The sequence below is a fragment of the Pelodiscus sinensis genome, chromosome 10 (assembly GCF_052426305.1).
Source record: "Pelodiscus sinensis isolate ZL-2025 chromosome 10, ASM5242630v1, whole genome shotgun sequence".
NCBI classification, from domain to species: domain Eukaryota; kingdom Metazoa; phylum Chordata; order Testudines; family Trionychidae; genus Pelodiscus; species Pelodiscus sinensis.
In genome coordinates, this window is record NC_143061.1 from 5,345,243 (window position 1) to 5,359,889 (window position 14,647).

Consider the following 14,647-nt stretch of genomic DNA (forward strand, 5'->3'; position numbering starts at 1 on the left):
AGTCAGAGTAAGAGGAAGCTGTCTACCAAATTTGATGGCCCTAGGTCTAACTGTTTAGGAGGAATTCTTGAACAGACAGACTCACAGACTGATAGACATTTCTAAAATATATAGATGAGGGACAGAAATAGTTGACTCTCTTTAGTCCTAGAAGTCTCTGCTGAAATCGCAATCTTGCATGGCAGCCGTGTGGTGGGGGGTTTTGTGCTGAAGATACTTGCATAGTGAGAACTTCAAGGAGACCTTCCATATTCTTTTATATAGCTTATTGGAAAGTCATTGTATGCAGACTGTCAGCTGCTTACTGAAGTAGGCTGAATTTAGACAAGTAGCCTAGAAATGACCCTGCCTGTCGCATAACTAATGCCATCCTGAGCTATTCGCATTGTGACCATGGCTAGCGCATAGGGTTGCCAGATGGTTGAACCAAAAATACCGAACACCCCCCCCCCCCCCCAAAAAAAACCAGGAAAAAAATCTGTTGAAGGGGGAAAAAAGGGGGACGGACGACCGAAGTTGTTGAGCAAAAAAAAAAAAAAAAAAGAGGGGGGGAATCCAAGGACTTAAGCAAAAAAAAAAATTAAAATAAAACAGGATGTCCCCTTTTAAGAGTGAGAGCGGTTGAGCGGCTTCCCCTAAGTCTTTTGGCCGGCAGCTATTTTGTGCTGGCAGCCTTGAGGAACCAGGTAAGCATGGGGGCCGGGGTGGGAGTGGGAGAGGCCAGGCGCTGAGTGTTTGTAGGGTTGCCAGGTGCCCAGAATTTTCGCCTCCTGGCCGGGGAAAAATTCAGAAAATACCGGACATCTCAGGTGTCCAGTATTCTCTGAATTTTTTTTTTACTGGACAGGAGGCGAAAGTACAGGACTGTCTGGGTGAATATTGGACACCTGGCAACCCTACTAGCGTAGTGACAAGGAGAGGTGGTGAATGTGCCCAGAGGGCCTTTCATTCAGGTGCATTTTCAAGCCTGGGAACAGGGTGTGAATTATTCCCAGATGATGGACTAGTTTAAGGCTGCAGAAAAATCTTGAGGGGCATTTCATTCCAGCTTCTTGTGCTCCCGGGGGACTAATGTGTGTGCACAGCACTAGGCAGGTTACAAATGTCAGTAGCTGATTGCTAAGCTCTAAATCAGGGTGGACAAAACATGATCTGCGGGTTGCATCCGGCCCACCAAGCCACCAGCCCAGCCCATGAGAGCCTCAGCCAGCTCCCTGCCTGCCTCACGCCTCCTTGGCCCTCAGGAAAGCCGGCTGCTGTGGGGCCATGTGCTTGTGTGAATGCTGAGAGCCCAGGGGAGGGAGCTGAGGCTTCCTGCAGCTGCCGCTTTGCAGGACAGGCAGCATGTGAAGTGCCCCTCACCTAGGGTTGCCAGATGGTTTAAACAAAAATACCGAACACTTCTCTCCCCCCCCCCCAAAAAAAAACAGGAAAAAAATTCTGTTGAAGGGGGAAAAAAGTGGGGGGACCAAACTTGTTGAGGGGGAAAAAAAAAGACTCCAAGGACTTGTTAAGCCAAAAAAAAAAAGTTTAAAACATTCAAACAGCATGTCCCCTTTAACAGTGAGTGCAGGGACAGGAACAGGGGAGTGGTTGAGCACTAACACCCAGGGGAAAGCATTGCTTCCCCTAGGTCTTTTGGTTGGCAGCCATTTTGTGCCTTGGGGAACCTGGTAAACATGGGAGCTGAGGGTGTTGGGGGCCAGGGAGGTGGGGAAGGCCGGGAGCTGAGTGTTTGTAGGGTTGCCAGGTGCCCGGCATTTTCACCTCCTGGCTGGGAAAAAATTCAGAAAATACCGGACATCCCAGGTGTCTGGTATTCTCTGAATTTTTTTACTGGACAGGGGGCGAAAATACCGGACTGTCCGGGTGAATACCGGACACCTGACAACCTTACCCTCACCCTTGGGCTCACAACATTCCCAGCAGCAAACATGGCCCCTGTAGCTGCAGTGAGCAGTACAGGGGCATGGAAGGCAGGGAGCCTGGTTAAGGAACCTGCTGGGCTGCTGGCTGGGAGCCGCCTAGGTAAGGTCTCCCAGCCAGAGCCGGCCTCTGGGCACCTCAGCCCCTCCCTCCAACAACCCTTGGCCCTCTCCTGCACCTCTACCCCATGTAACCAAAACCTACACCCCTGCTCCAACCCCCATACATCTTCCCAGACACTGCATCCTTCCTTAGGTCACAAACCCCTCCCAGACCCTGCACCCCAATCTGCCGTCCCTGGTCACAACCCAAATCCCTGCACCCCGCCCCATGTTACAACCCCCTCCCAGACCCTGCATCCTCCCCGCCCCCGCACTCCTGCCCCAGGTTATGACCCTCTCCCAGAACCTGCACCCCAATCCTGTCTCAGGTCACAGCCCAAACCCCTGCACCCCTACCCAGGACACACTCCCCTCCTAGACCCTGCACCCCCTCTGCTACTCCAGTTCACTGCCCCAGGTCACAATCCCCTCCTTCACCCAAGCTCCCTCCCAGATCCCACACCCCAATCCCTTACCCAACCTCCATCCCAGACCCCGCACCTCCTCCATTAATATAACGGAAGATTGCAGCCCTCAAACATTTACCGCATTGTTGGAGTGTCCCGCCCCCCCGTCAAAAATGAACTCGCCCCTGCTCTAGAGTTACCTGCAACTGGAGAGGTCAGACCTTGCAAGACACTTAAAACACCTTCCTGTCAAAAGAAGATGAAAGCCGGGCGCTTTATTTCTTACTCTGTGCACACAAGCCAATGTTCCTCCCCAATGAGAGCCCAAAGCTTCCATGTGGGTCGGTCGTGAGAGCAGCATTCTCTGGCCATCACTTCTTCTTCTTCGCTCCAGCTTTTTCCTTTTTCCCTTTGTCTTTGCCCTTTGGCTCCTCCTCTTTAGGCTTCTTAATGATCTTATAGGGGCCGATGTTTCGCCTAACCATTGTGCCTCTCCACCAGGCCTGGAGCTGGAAGCAGGAAAGGGAGAGTTAGATTGACTATTCCTCCTGCAATGAGGTTTACCAGCTAATTCGAATTAGGGGCTTTAAATGGAATCTCGTTTCCCTGCGGCGTGTAGACGCGGGCAGTTACTTGGGGCTAGTCAATGTCTAAAATGGCGACCGGCCGGGAACATGCAAATCAAGCGCGGGATATTTAAATCCCGGGCTTGAGTTGCAATTCCGGTCGCCCTCATTAGCCTCTAGGGGGCTAGTGTAGACGTACCCTAAATGGTTAAATACAAAGGAGATGGATGCTACAGGAAACCCCTTGACAGATTTCCATGCTGCCTAGATTATGGACTAGCTGCTTTGTTTGCTAGTTTACCGGTTAAACCCTGGTGAATTGCTAGCCCAGGGTTTTATTCAAGTCAAAGGCTTGAGTGAAGGAGATTCCAGTGAGTCCTTCCAACAAAAGCAGAAAAGGCCAGACTCCGTGGTCCTGATTTTTTTTCTGCTTTATACTAGAATTGACTTAAAACCCAAACTGTCATAAAGCAACAAACAAAGGGCCCAGTTCCTTTGCCTTCCTTCTGCAGGTCCTCTTGAAACACTCTGCTCCTATTAACTTCTGACTTTGAGAGTGCAGCCGCAGATGTGCACAGGCAGTTGGGCTTGTTCAACTGCCCACTTATGCTGTGACTGCACACGGAAATGATATCCTGTCCAGGCCCACGTCTGTCTCTGCGGTCATTGGCACACCCCTCTTGGGTGCGGAGCAGCAGTAATGGCACATGTGAAGGAGGCACATTTGCATGTGTGTGTCTGACACTGTCACTGCACGTCTTTGTTTTTAATCAAACCCTTAGTATTCCAAAACTGCCCATAAGCACTTTCCATTTAGAAATGGTGTCAGGTTCGAGAAGCCCAAAATGTGACACATTTTTCCATCACCCGCTGTTTCTGACATGCCTGTATTTGCTCCTTTTCTTAGCACATTCAGCAGAAACCCAGAACTATGGCTCTGCCACAAACCCTGTGAAAAGCCAGCGGGAGGCAGCTGGAAAGCAAGAAGGCTCCTAGATACAGTGAAGCCTGTAAAGGGACCAGTGTCCTAAGCTGTAGCAGGACGGGCTCCTCCCCGCACCTCCTGTAGTCACAAAGTTGTGGGAGTCGCTGTGCAGAGCACATGGAGAGAGAGAGTGTGTGGGGTGGGGGAGTTCTTGCACTGATGGCAACGCTTACATTGCAACCCCCGCCCCGGTAGCACCACCCTTGCTGCACAGATGGTGTGATGGACAAAGTCCCTCAAATCTTCACTCCAGGAGCCATGACCGTTCCCCATTACTTCCTTCCTTGCTCTCCTGATTCAGTAGGTGGCTATTAACTGTGGCTGTTCTACCCAGCGAGGAACGAGAAGGGTGGGGAAAGCATGCAGCAGACACCTCCCTCTGCACCCCATCCTACTGGAAGCGTTGCTAATCCCAGGTCATGCCGGCCAACCTTTTTGGTGCAGGTTGCTGACCGAACAGAGCTCCCTCGCACACAGATATTGAAGGCATGGCACTGGTAGCACTTTCCCTTTTACCTTCTTGACGCTCTTTAATTCCGACGCATCCTGCTCTATCTTTCTTCTTGCTGCCTCCTTTTCCACCCGATCCTCAATGATGACTTGTTCAAATAACCGGCACTGCAGGAATGCACAAAGAGGCTAGAACATGCATCACGTAAGGGCATCACGACGTCTTTGAATTCTGGAGCTCCCTGCACAAAGCTTATCCCTCACAGCTGCTCCCTGGGGGCTGATGAGCAAGCCATGGGCCTTTCTCCCTCTGGTCATTTCCATGTGGTCTCTCCCAGCTCCACAGTACAAACACTGCTCATAATTGCTTTAAGGCAGGGCTATTCAACTGTGGAAGCCCCAGGGGCCACAATGATACTCTCAGCACATGCCGAGGGCTGCAACTTAAGTGTGGTTGCATAACATGCAAATATATATGCAAATATATGCAGATAGCTTCTTGCACACTGATGGGCATGAATACAAAGATTAAGGCAAGACTACACAACACACAGTTTCAGTCAGTTCTGCTGATATTAATAAAATGCAATATTCACCCAATTTCCACCCATCTGACAGCACTTTTAATGAGCAATAACAATCCAGGAATTGAACTACTGAAACGCATCTCAACAGAAGACCATTACATTGACTTGCCGTTGTGGAGCATGTTCCTAGTGGAGGCCATGTTCAAAGGATCCCACCCGCAGGCCGCGTGTTGAGCCCTGCGTAAACCCAAACCGTGTCATGAGCCGCAACCAAACAGCGTGGCCCATGGGCCACGTGTTGAGCAGCCCTGTTTATGGTGTTCCCCATCATAAAGCAATGAGCTGAATCTTTCATTGAGCCCTCTGATCCTATGCTGCAGAGAGAGTCTTGTGTGGCATCTAGTGGAACAGATGTTGGTAGGAAGTCACCCCAAGCAAATGGGGAATTTGTAGAGTGACTGGAACCCAGAGAGGACAATTGACCGAAGTGTTACATGCAGAATGGAAGATGAGTCGCTCAACGGGGCAAGGAGTCATGGCTCACTCCTCACACAGGAGCTTAGAACTCAGCAACCAAGTGGGCAATGCTCACGGCCCAGTTCTTGGAATGCTCCCGGAGCAGTGCAATGCCAGTTCACTGACTCCTGTCACCCACATCTGATCTCATACCTTCTTGGCTAGTTCCTGCAGTGCTGCTAAATCATTTGCCTTTGATGCTTTCAGAGCGTTCAGTTCCTGCTGTTTAGCTTCCGTGTCCTTCTCGTACTTCTCCATCCAGTATTCTAACTTCTCTTCCAACTTCTGTGGGAAACATAACGGCGACACTTAGGCAATGCATTGGGAAGGACCAGTAATGTGCCTGAAAACTTTCTATCCTCTGATCAGTCTGCCATCGTTCTATAGGAGTAACAGTGAGGTTACACAGCACAGTAATCCCTTATCACACACCAACCCTTCAAAGAGCCAAAATCCTGGAGCTAGTGTCAAGCCACTAGTAGTCTGCAGAACCCTTCCTGGTGGCCAGCAGGAGGAAAGTTTTGGAGAGCCAAGCCATGCAGGACGAAGGGGACGTGGGACCATCTCCCTCAGAGTGGTCTGAAGAAAGGAAAAGTTGGAAAACCACTAGATGTTGGCTTAATACATGGTAAGCCCCAGTACAATCCATGACAGACATCTCCCTTAGAAAAAGATACATATGGCTCATAGCTTCATCATTGATGATTAGGCCCAACAGATTCTTAGAATTACAAAGATAAACCTCCACATACAGCCTGCAAGCCACTTCCTGGATTTATCCCCAGACGTGGCCAGAATAGGATCCCATAGGTGTCCACACTTTTTCAGGATATGGACCCCATTTTAGTGTGTAGATTGCTTTATTCGCGGCTGGCCTCTCATTCACAATAGTACAGCCAGCTTCCTCCCATTGACAGTCACATAACATCCTTGTGGAACAACAGCAATCACTCACATGGCAAAATAGCCGAGGAAAGTGCTGAATGGTTTTTAAACTTGCTGTAATTTAGCTGCCTGGAAATGAGTAATCAGCGCCGTCTGGCCAGCCAGTTCCCTGTGGGCCACAGACTATAGTATGAAACTCTTGGTAGAGGGAACTCAAGCTTCTGCCTTCTGTTGGAGCCAAACAGATCGTCGCCTGTACTGGAATTCCCCTCACTCCTGAATCTTGGTGGAGTCCAATGGCTGTGGGATGTTGGGAAAAACTACTGCAAAATAGTCCCAAAAATGCCTTTTCTGACCAGAGCCACTTGGCTCCCCATACCCACTTGTGATGAAGATGTCAGTTCTCTGTACCAGAGACCAGTGCTTCCCAACCTTTTTTATACCACGGACCAGCAAACCCATTCACAAACTTTTGGCCGACTGGTAACATTTTATTTGCCTAGTTGCATATTTATTATGCATATAATGGATGTGTAAATATGCAAATAAATGTTGCCAGTCCACCAAGGGGCCATTTCAAACAGCTGGCTTCAGCTCCGGCAACTGCCCACTACATAGCAGCTGCCAGAGCTGAAGCCAGCTGCTGTGTGCAGCTGAGGACCAGGGTGTACCCCAGCCCCTAAAACCTACTGCTAACAGCTGGCTTCAGCTCCGGCAGTCGCCGCGGCCCAGCAGCCAGCGGTTCGTGGACTGGCAGTTGGGAACCACTGCCAGAGACATTATAGCATAATATGGAACATTTTCAGCTTATTCTCAGGTGGTGTCAAACAAAACCTGAATGATCATGTATTGGGCTTGCCAATCGTGAGTTATAGTTCCCTTAACAGTCTCTTTTTCAACACTTTAAAATGTTGCCATTAGAGGAAGTGAACTAAACATGGTGCCCACAGTCTGGCCACAGAGAGGGGTGATAGGCCTAGGTTCCCCTTGTTTACTGTCTGCGGGGATGCATGCGCCCTGTTTCCTCCTGACAGCGATGTGAGATGTTCTGTGTTAACTGGTGGATTTTACCTTTTTTTGGATTAGACCAGGGCTACTCAACACATGGCTCGCGGGCCACATGTGGCCTATGGCCCATTTGTTTGCGGCCCACGGTGGGAGCCAAAACAAAAAAGTAGTCAATATGATGTTCTGTGGCATGCGTTTTAGTAGATAAATTCCTGGACTGTCATTGCTCATTAAAAGTGCTGTCATAGGGGTGGAAATCAGGTGAATATTGCATTTTATTAATATCAGCAGAACTGACTTAAATGGGGCCTGCGTGTTGTGTAGTCTTGCCTTAATCTTTGTATTCATGCCCGTCAGTGTGAAAGAAGCTATTTGCAGATATATTTGCATGTATATGAAACCACACTTAAGTTGCAGCCCTTGGCATGTGCTGTGAGTATCATTATGGCTCCTGGGGCTTCCAAAGTTGAGTAGCCCTGGATTAGACATTTGAGAGAAGCAGAACAATATTAAGTAAGCTTTAAAGGGTAAGGAGTATCTACTGACCATAAGAAAAGTCACCTTTCTGAAAGGCCATGGTTCAGTGTGCGAAAGCTTTGTTTGGATAGTTGCATCAGGCATGACACAGGGACGTGCTGTGATATTTAGGCCTACAATGTATCCTAACTGTGGGAAAGTGGACAGAAATGTATAAAGTGAGACAGACTGAATTAGTTTAACCAAAAGGGCCTCCTGCTACAATTCAAGAACTGTATTAAGATCTTGCATGGTAAACAAGAAGATTGTGTGACTAGGAATCAACTGGTCAAAGCTGGTGTCAGAAATTAGGCTGAATGTTGAACAAAGCGATGAAGACATGGTCTGTTCCGCTCAGCGCCACCTTTTGGGGTCCTTGTGAAGAGACGTTGGGAGGAAAGCCAGCTAGTGTGATCCTGGCAGACTGAAAGGGGTATTCTAGAAATGGTAGGCTGGAAGGGACCTTGAGAAGTCTTCAAGTCCAGCCCCCTGCACTGTGGCAGGACCAAGAAAACCTACACATCCATGGCAGGTGTCTGTCCAGCTTGTTTTTAAAAGCTTCCAGTGATGGGGACTCTATGACCTCCCTCGGAAGCCTATTCCAGAGCTTAACAAACCTTAGCGTTAGAAATCTTTTTCTAGCATCTAACCTAAATCTCCCTGCTGCAGATTAAGCCCATTACTTCTGTCCTACTTTCACTGGACACCGAGAACAATTGATATCTCTCCTCTTTATAATGGCCCTTAATACATTGGAAGACTTACAAGGTCCCCCCTCAGTCTTCTTTCCTCAAGTCTAAACATATGCCCAGTTTTCTTAACCTTTCGTCATAAGTCAAGCTTGCTAAACCTTTTAGCATTTTTGTGGCTCTCCTCTGGACTCTTTCCAATTTTTCCACATCTTTTCTAAAGTGTGGTGCCCAGAATTGGCCACTGTCCTCTAGCAGGGACCTCACCAGTGCTGAGTACAGGGGACAACTACCTCCCCTGTCTTACAAATATCACTCTTGTTAATCCCGCCCCAGAACCATACTGGCCTTTCTGAAGTTGCATCACACTGATGACTCATCCAGTTTTTGGTCCACTATAACCCTTGCATCCTTTTCAACTGTCCTATCACCTTGCCAATTATTCCTCATTTTGTAGTTGTGCATTTTATTTTATTTTCCTTCTGAAGGGAAGTACACTGCACTTAACTATAGTAAACTTCAGCTTGTTGCACTCAGACTAATTCTTCAGTTTTAGAAGGTCATTTTGAATTGTAAACCTGCCCTCCAAAGTGCTTGCAGCCCGTCCCAAATTGGTGTCATTACGAACTTTAGAAGCATACTTTCCATCCCATTATCCAAGTCATTAATGAAAAGACTGACTCCTGCAGGACTCCACTAGATACACCCTCTCAATTTGACGCCAAACTGATAACTACTCTGAGTATGGAAAAACTTAAAAAAACAACGAATAGCCTAGCAGCAGTCTGAAAAACTGCAGTTTAGACATACCCTGGCTGACAAAGACAAGAGAAGGGGAAGGAGCGAGCTTCAACTCTGGACTTTCTTTGTCCTAATCCTGAGAAATGACCTGACCAGACCAGGCCCGAGACAGGAATCCCAATAACACAGTCACATCTGCTGGCTCTGGGTAGATCCCAGACCACCACCAAGGATGTGAGACTCTCTCTCCTGCTCACATCCACATGCACACACCATGTGTGGGTGGTTGTTGTTGTTTCCTTTCTCAGCCTATTTCTTTCCTCTACTTTTTCTTTTGCCTAATAAGAGTCACTTAGCTGACCATGACTGCATATTTTGCAACGCTGCTGTATGCCTGTGACCAGAAAGGCAGCTAAAAGCAATGCTTTCAACAGCCTGATGCTGGTACAAGTTTGCCAGCTTTCAGAATGGCTGATACAGCCACATACTGGGCCTTGTTTTTCCAGCAGTGAGGTGGCAAGTGAAAGTTAGCCTCAGAGACACACTGCTTCGTCTCTTCTCCCTTTTGCCCGTATTTCTTGTTTTGCTCCCCGGAAGTGGGATTAGACTTTAACAGCAGCAAGAATAGCTCTAGTCCATCTTAACTAACATCTTCTCTCTTCCCCTAAAAGGACAATTTATTGTCATCTCCACCCCCATCTAAGAGACAGACTGGGGTTTTTTCTTCTGAAGACTCTCTACAGTTTAGGGAAAGGGAACAAAGGATATTGTTAGAATTAAACCTTTTCAATTGCTCTCTCCCTTTTTTGTATCTCTAATCAAAGGTTATAAATGATTTTTAATGGTGTGTTTGCCATGGTACTATGCAGGCTGAAGTCTGTATAGCAAACCCTGAACCTTGTCAAATGCTGTTTAATGTTGAACAGCTTCAGGGTCATGTTAAAATCTTTGACTCTTTAATACAATAGACATTTATGGATCGTGGGCAACTTGATTCATGTAACAGACATTATGGATTCTGTGGAACCTGAATCTGTCAAAAGGGTTGTGAATCGACATTTATCTTACTCAGCTGGATTGCCTCCTGAGCAAACAGGGTAGGATAAAGCAAAAACAGACTAATGGTTTCTGTTGTCTTCCTTTGTCCCTATCCCTCTCCGCTCCCCCCCCCCCCCATGTCCTAGTTGTTATGTGCAACCCCAGGGCTTGTGAAGCTTTAGTTACAGGGCATGTGTTAATGCCAGCTCAAGACAGTGCTGGAAGTCTGACCTATTTGCAATTATACTACTTTAAATTAAAGCCCAATCACCTGAACATCTTGTGGTGGAAAGGGGAGCAGGGGCGGGGGGGAGAATCCACAACATGTGGCTGACCAAATCTCTTCTATCTGAATCTTGATTTGAGGGAAAATATACCTAAAAATAATTCAAAAATCAGGTAACCAATCTTATGGTTTTGGAGACAAATGGTAACTCCAACAATAGTCTTGAAGCTGGTGAAGGGGTAGCTGTACATAACTATGTTTTTCCTTAGGACACTGATTGCTACGATGGGAATAAGTTGTTGTGATGTTTGTAAGTTGCTGTCTTAAGAGCTAATTAAGAATATTTGAGTCACCCACCATCTGTTGTTGCCTGAGGAAATTTTCAATCTCCACGTGGACTCGAGTCTCCTCGTCGGTTTTGACCCTCAGCTTCTGTGATCAATAAAGACAGACTGTGTCAGAGGCTGTCTCGACAAGCGCGTTCACACACGTTGCGACAAGGCGTGCTGCTGAGGGACTGCTCAGCATGGTGAGTGTGAACGTGACGGGCTCGTGGCCTGCAGTCTCAGTAAGAAGCCAACTGTTCAGTCCGAACTACCGTTACTCCTCATTTCACTAGGAAGCCTAGTCTGAACTACCTAGGCACTAGCGGACATTTAAAAATGGCGGCGCCCGGCTTTATGCAAATGAAGCCCAGGAAATTCAAGTCCTGGGCTTTATTTGCAACTCCAGTTGCCTACATTACCACCCTAGTTCGAACTAGGGTGGTAGTGTAGACATACCCTTAGAGAATACCCCGGGAACCCAGAACTAAGGCCACATCTACACTAGCCCTTTTGTGGGTGAACTTTTGTTGGCCAGGATTATAAAAAAACACGTCCCTGACCGGTAAGTTTCACTGACAGGAGCCCTGGTGTGAACAGCGCTATGTCAATAGGCGATGCGCTCCTGCTGACTCTCTGCTTATTAGGGTGGTTTAATTATACCAGGGGAGAGGTCTCTCTCTCTGCCACAGTTGTACAACTGTGCTGCTGTAAGGTCTGTAGCGTACACATAGCCTGAGTCAGAGGGTGCATCTACACAGGACCCTAAACTTGAAATAAGATATGCAATTTGCATAGCACAAATTGTGTATCTCATTTCACATTTATTTCGAAATAGCTTATTTTGAAATTTGGCATGTCTACACACTGCCAAATTTCGAAATAACGCACTATTTCAAGCCATCCCTCATGCAACAAGGTTTACCAGGATGGTGAAATAGGGTGCCTGTTATTTCCAAAAAATATTTTGAAATAACAAGTGGCTTGTGTAGATGCAGTTATCTCTGATAACCCAAAATAGCCGTGTAGTATAGACATACCCAGAGTCTCTTCCCCATGTATGCTAAGGGCAGATCTACGCTTACCCGGAGAGCAAAGCTCTGCAGGTTGATCTTCTGGAGTTCAGTTTAGCGGGTCTAGTAAGGACTGAGGGCAGGGTGACTGAGGGGTAAAAGCATATATGGATATTGCACTTGACTTACGATGGGTTATACCAGTGGTCCCCAACCTTTTGGGGCTGCCAGGGGCAGGGCTGCTCACACGCCGGGCACCCACGGGCGGGGCCACACATGCACCTGAGGGTGGGGCCACACATACGCCGCATTCCCGGGGCTGGCGCCGCAACTCTGCTGCACACCCAGGGGTGGGGCTGCCCATACGCTGCGCGCTCAGGGCCAGGACAGCCCATGTCCCGTGCGCCCGGAGGCAGGGCCGCCCATGCACTGCGTGCCCGAAGCCGGCGCCTGTGCCATGTGCCCAGGAGCTGGCAGTGCCCATGTGCTGCGCGCCCGGTGGCAGGGCCGCCCATGCACCGCGCGCCCAGGGGCGGGGTGGCCCCGATCACTCAGCGGGCACACAGAAATGGCTCAGCGGGCACCGCGTTGGGGACCACTGGGTTATACCATTAGCTCTCCCACCTGAACCGAAGGGACAGAGGTTAAAGATTCATCCTTTCTCCTGAGTGTACCTTGGGCACTGAAGATAAACAGGTGTTAACGAAAACCCATTGATCTAAAAACTTCCCCTCTCAAATGCTCAGCTTTCATTCTTGCTTAAGAACATCAGAACAGCCATACTGGGTCAGACCAAAGGTCCATCTAGCTCAGTATCCTGTCTGAGTGGCCAATACCAGATGCTCCAGAGGGATCACAACAGGTAATCCCCATGTGAAACAGAAACTAGGGATACCATTCCTACCCATCCTGGCTGATAGCCATTGATGTACCTAACCTCCATGAATCTATCTAGCTCTTCTTTGAACCCTGTTCTAGCCTTCACCACATCCTCTGGCAAGGAGTTCCACAGGTTGACTGTGTGCTGAGTGAGGAAAAACTTGCTTTTGTTTGTTTTAAACCTGCTGCCTATTAAAGTTGTTGTGCTACCATGTCACAAGTTCTTAAGGCACCTTAACAGCTTCCAGCCTAGCCTAGCCAAGACCAGAACATCTCAGGTAAAAAAATGAATGGAAAAGAAAATGTGTTCACCTTTAAAAACCATCCAGACTGCCTTTATCCAGCAGGGGGAAGCTGAAGCAGGAGCTCATTTTTCCCAAATGCAAGCCACCTCTACTGGAGGAATATGTATGGGTGTGCCTGACACTGGGTAGATGTGTATATAAACCCTGCCTCGTGGCTCATCCAGAACTCATTCAATCCTGGAAGTAATTCTACTGCTGGTGATCCCTGCAAGCAGCCTGCAAGCTTGCGATGGGCTCCTAGAGTGGGGGATCCTTGCAACCAGACACTTTCTCCTGTGGCAGCCACCTCCCACTGCTAATGGTTAAAGCCATCCCATCAGCCTCGTTATTTATTGGGAGCGTGGTAAAATGATGAGCAGTCTCTGGCCTGGCCCCTCCCTACTTCGCTGAATAGAAATGGCTGGTTGTTTGAGGTCACCGACAGAGGACACTTGCAGCTGACCAGCGCTGTCCTGGTCCGGAATCACAGGGACCGCTACTGCGTAGGTTTGTGGAACAGGAGGAAAACATGATCTAACAGTGCAGTACTAAACCCAGAGCATTGCCAAAGCCATCAGAGTGTGAGCCTGGGTGCAGCCCCTCTGCGCTGCCCACCGAGTCAAGGTGGCGGGTGAGCTCAAGGAGTCTGTGCCACTGATCTGTAAAACAAAACCCTCTGTTACAGCCGGAGTTACGCCTTGGCTGTTCGGTGAGGCCGCAGGACAGTGCTTACCTCAATTTCTACAAACAGCTCACTTTCTGCACTGCTGCACTTTTTCTGGGTCTGGTAGACCTGGAGCTCTGTGTCTTTCTTCACATAGCGGCTCTCCATGTCTGTCTTGGCCTTCATCTCTTGAAGCTGGTCTTTGAGGTACGCAATCATCTCATTCCGGTTCTGAGGAATAGGCAGGGGCATATTGGGGAGGGGGGGACATAAAAGCAAACTTCAGAATGCAAGTCACTTCCCCATTTCTTGTGCCTGCCACTTGGACCAACCTCACCTGTGTCCCACCTCATGTTTAAAAATCATAGGGCTGAAGGCCTCGCTCTCCATTGGAGTTTTGTCCAGTTCAACCTGAGCTTCAGAGAGAAACCTAATTTTTAACCAACAGCACAGAACCACTTCTTCCCTATTTCTTTGCTTCATTATCTAGCTAGAGGTTGTAATGACAGACACGGTACCAGGAGAGCTGGTCTTTAAGGCTCTGATTCAGGAAGGTACATGCATAACTTCCAGGACTTCTGTTGATTTCAATGGCTTGAAGTTAAGCATTTGCTTAAAGTGGTTTCCTGACCTGGGTCTAGATCTGGCTCTGTGACAGGCCAACTGTGTGAGCTTGGACAGGTCACAACCTCTGTGCCTCAGTTTCCACATGTATACAAAGGGCATGTCAGTTGTGAAGGTGCTAAGGCTTAATTCTTTAGTTTGCAAAGTATGTTGGGCTCTTTGGATGGAAGTTCTGGTATAATCAGACAAACTGCTTACAGTTGCAAAGCACATTTAAGAACAGGTGAAAATTGAGTCTTGCTCTGTTCATATGTGTCACTACTTCTTCGAAAATGTATC

The 14,647-nt window shown here is 48.3% G+C and overlaps 1 protein-coding gene across 5 annotated transcripts in view; it reads right to left on the bottom strand.

The window, feature by feature from the left end:
* Positions 1-2,683: 2,683 nt before the first annotated feature.
* DRC9 (dynein regulatory complex subunit 9) overlaps positions 2,684-14,647 on the bottom strand; it is a 37,986-nt gene continuing 26,022 nt past the window's right edge. For 4 of the 5 annotated variants that reach the window (XM_075938182.2, XM_075938184.2, XM_075938186.2 and 1 more), the window contains 5 exons: positions 13,814-13,975; positions 10,939-11,013; positions 5,632-5,763; positions 4,502-4,603; positions 2,684-2,943 (listed from right to left, as the gene is read on the bottom strand). In XM_075938182.2, coding sequence (XP_075794297.2) covers positions 2,806-2,943; positions 4,502-4,603; positions 5,632-5,763; positions 10,939-11,013; positions 13,814-13,975 — 609 coding nt within the window. In that variant the 3' untranslated portion in view covers positions 2,684-2,805. The remainder of the gene's footprint in view (positions 2,944-4,501; positions 4,604-5,631; positions 5,764-10,938; positions 11,014-13,813; positions 13,976-14,647) is intronic. The other variant, XM_075938185.2, reaches the window with a different exon arrangement.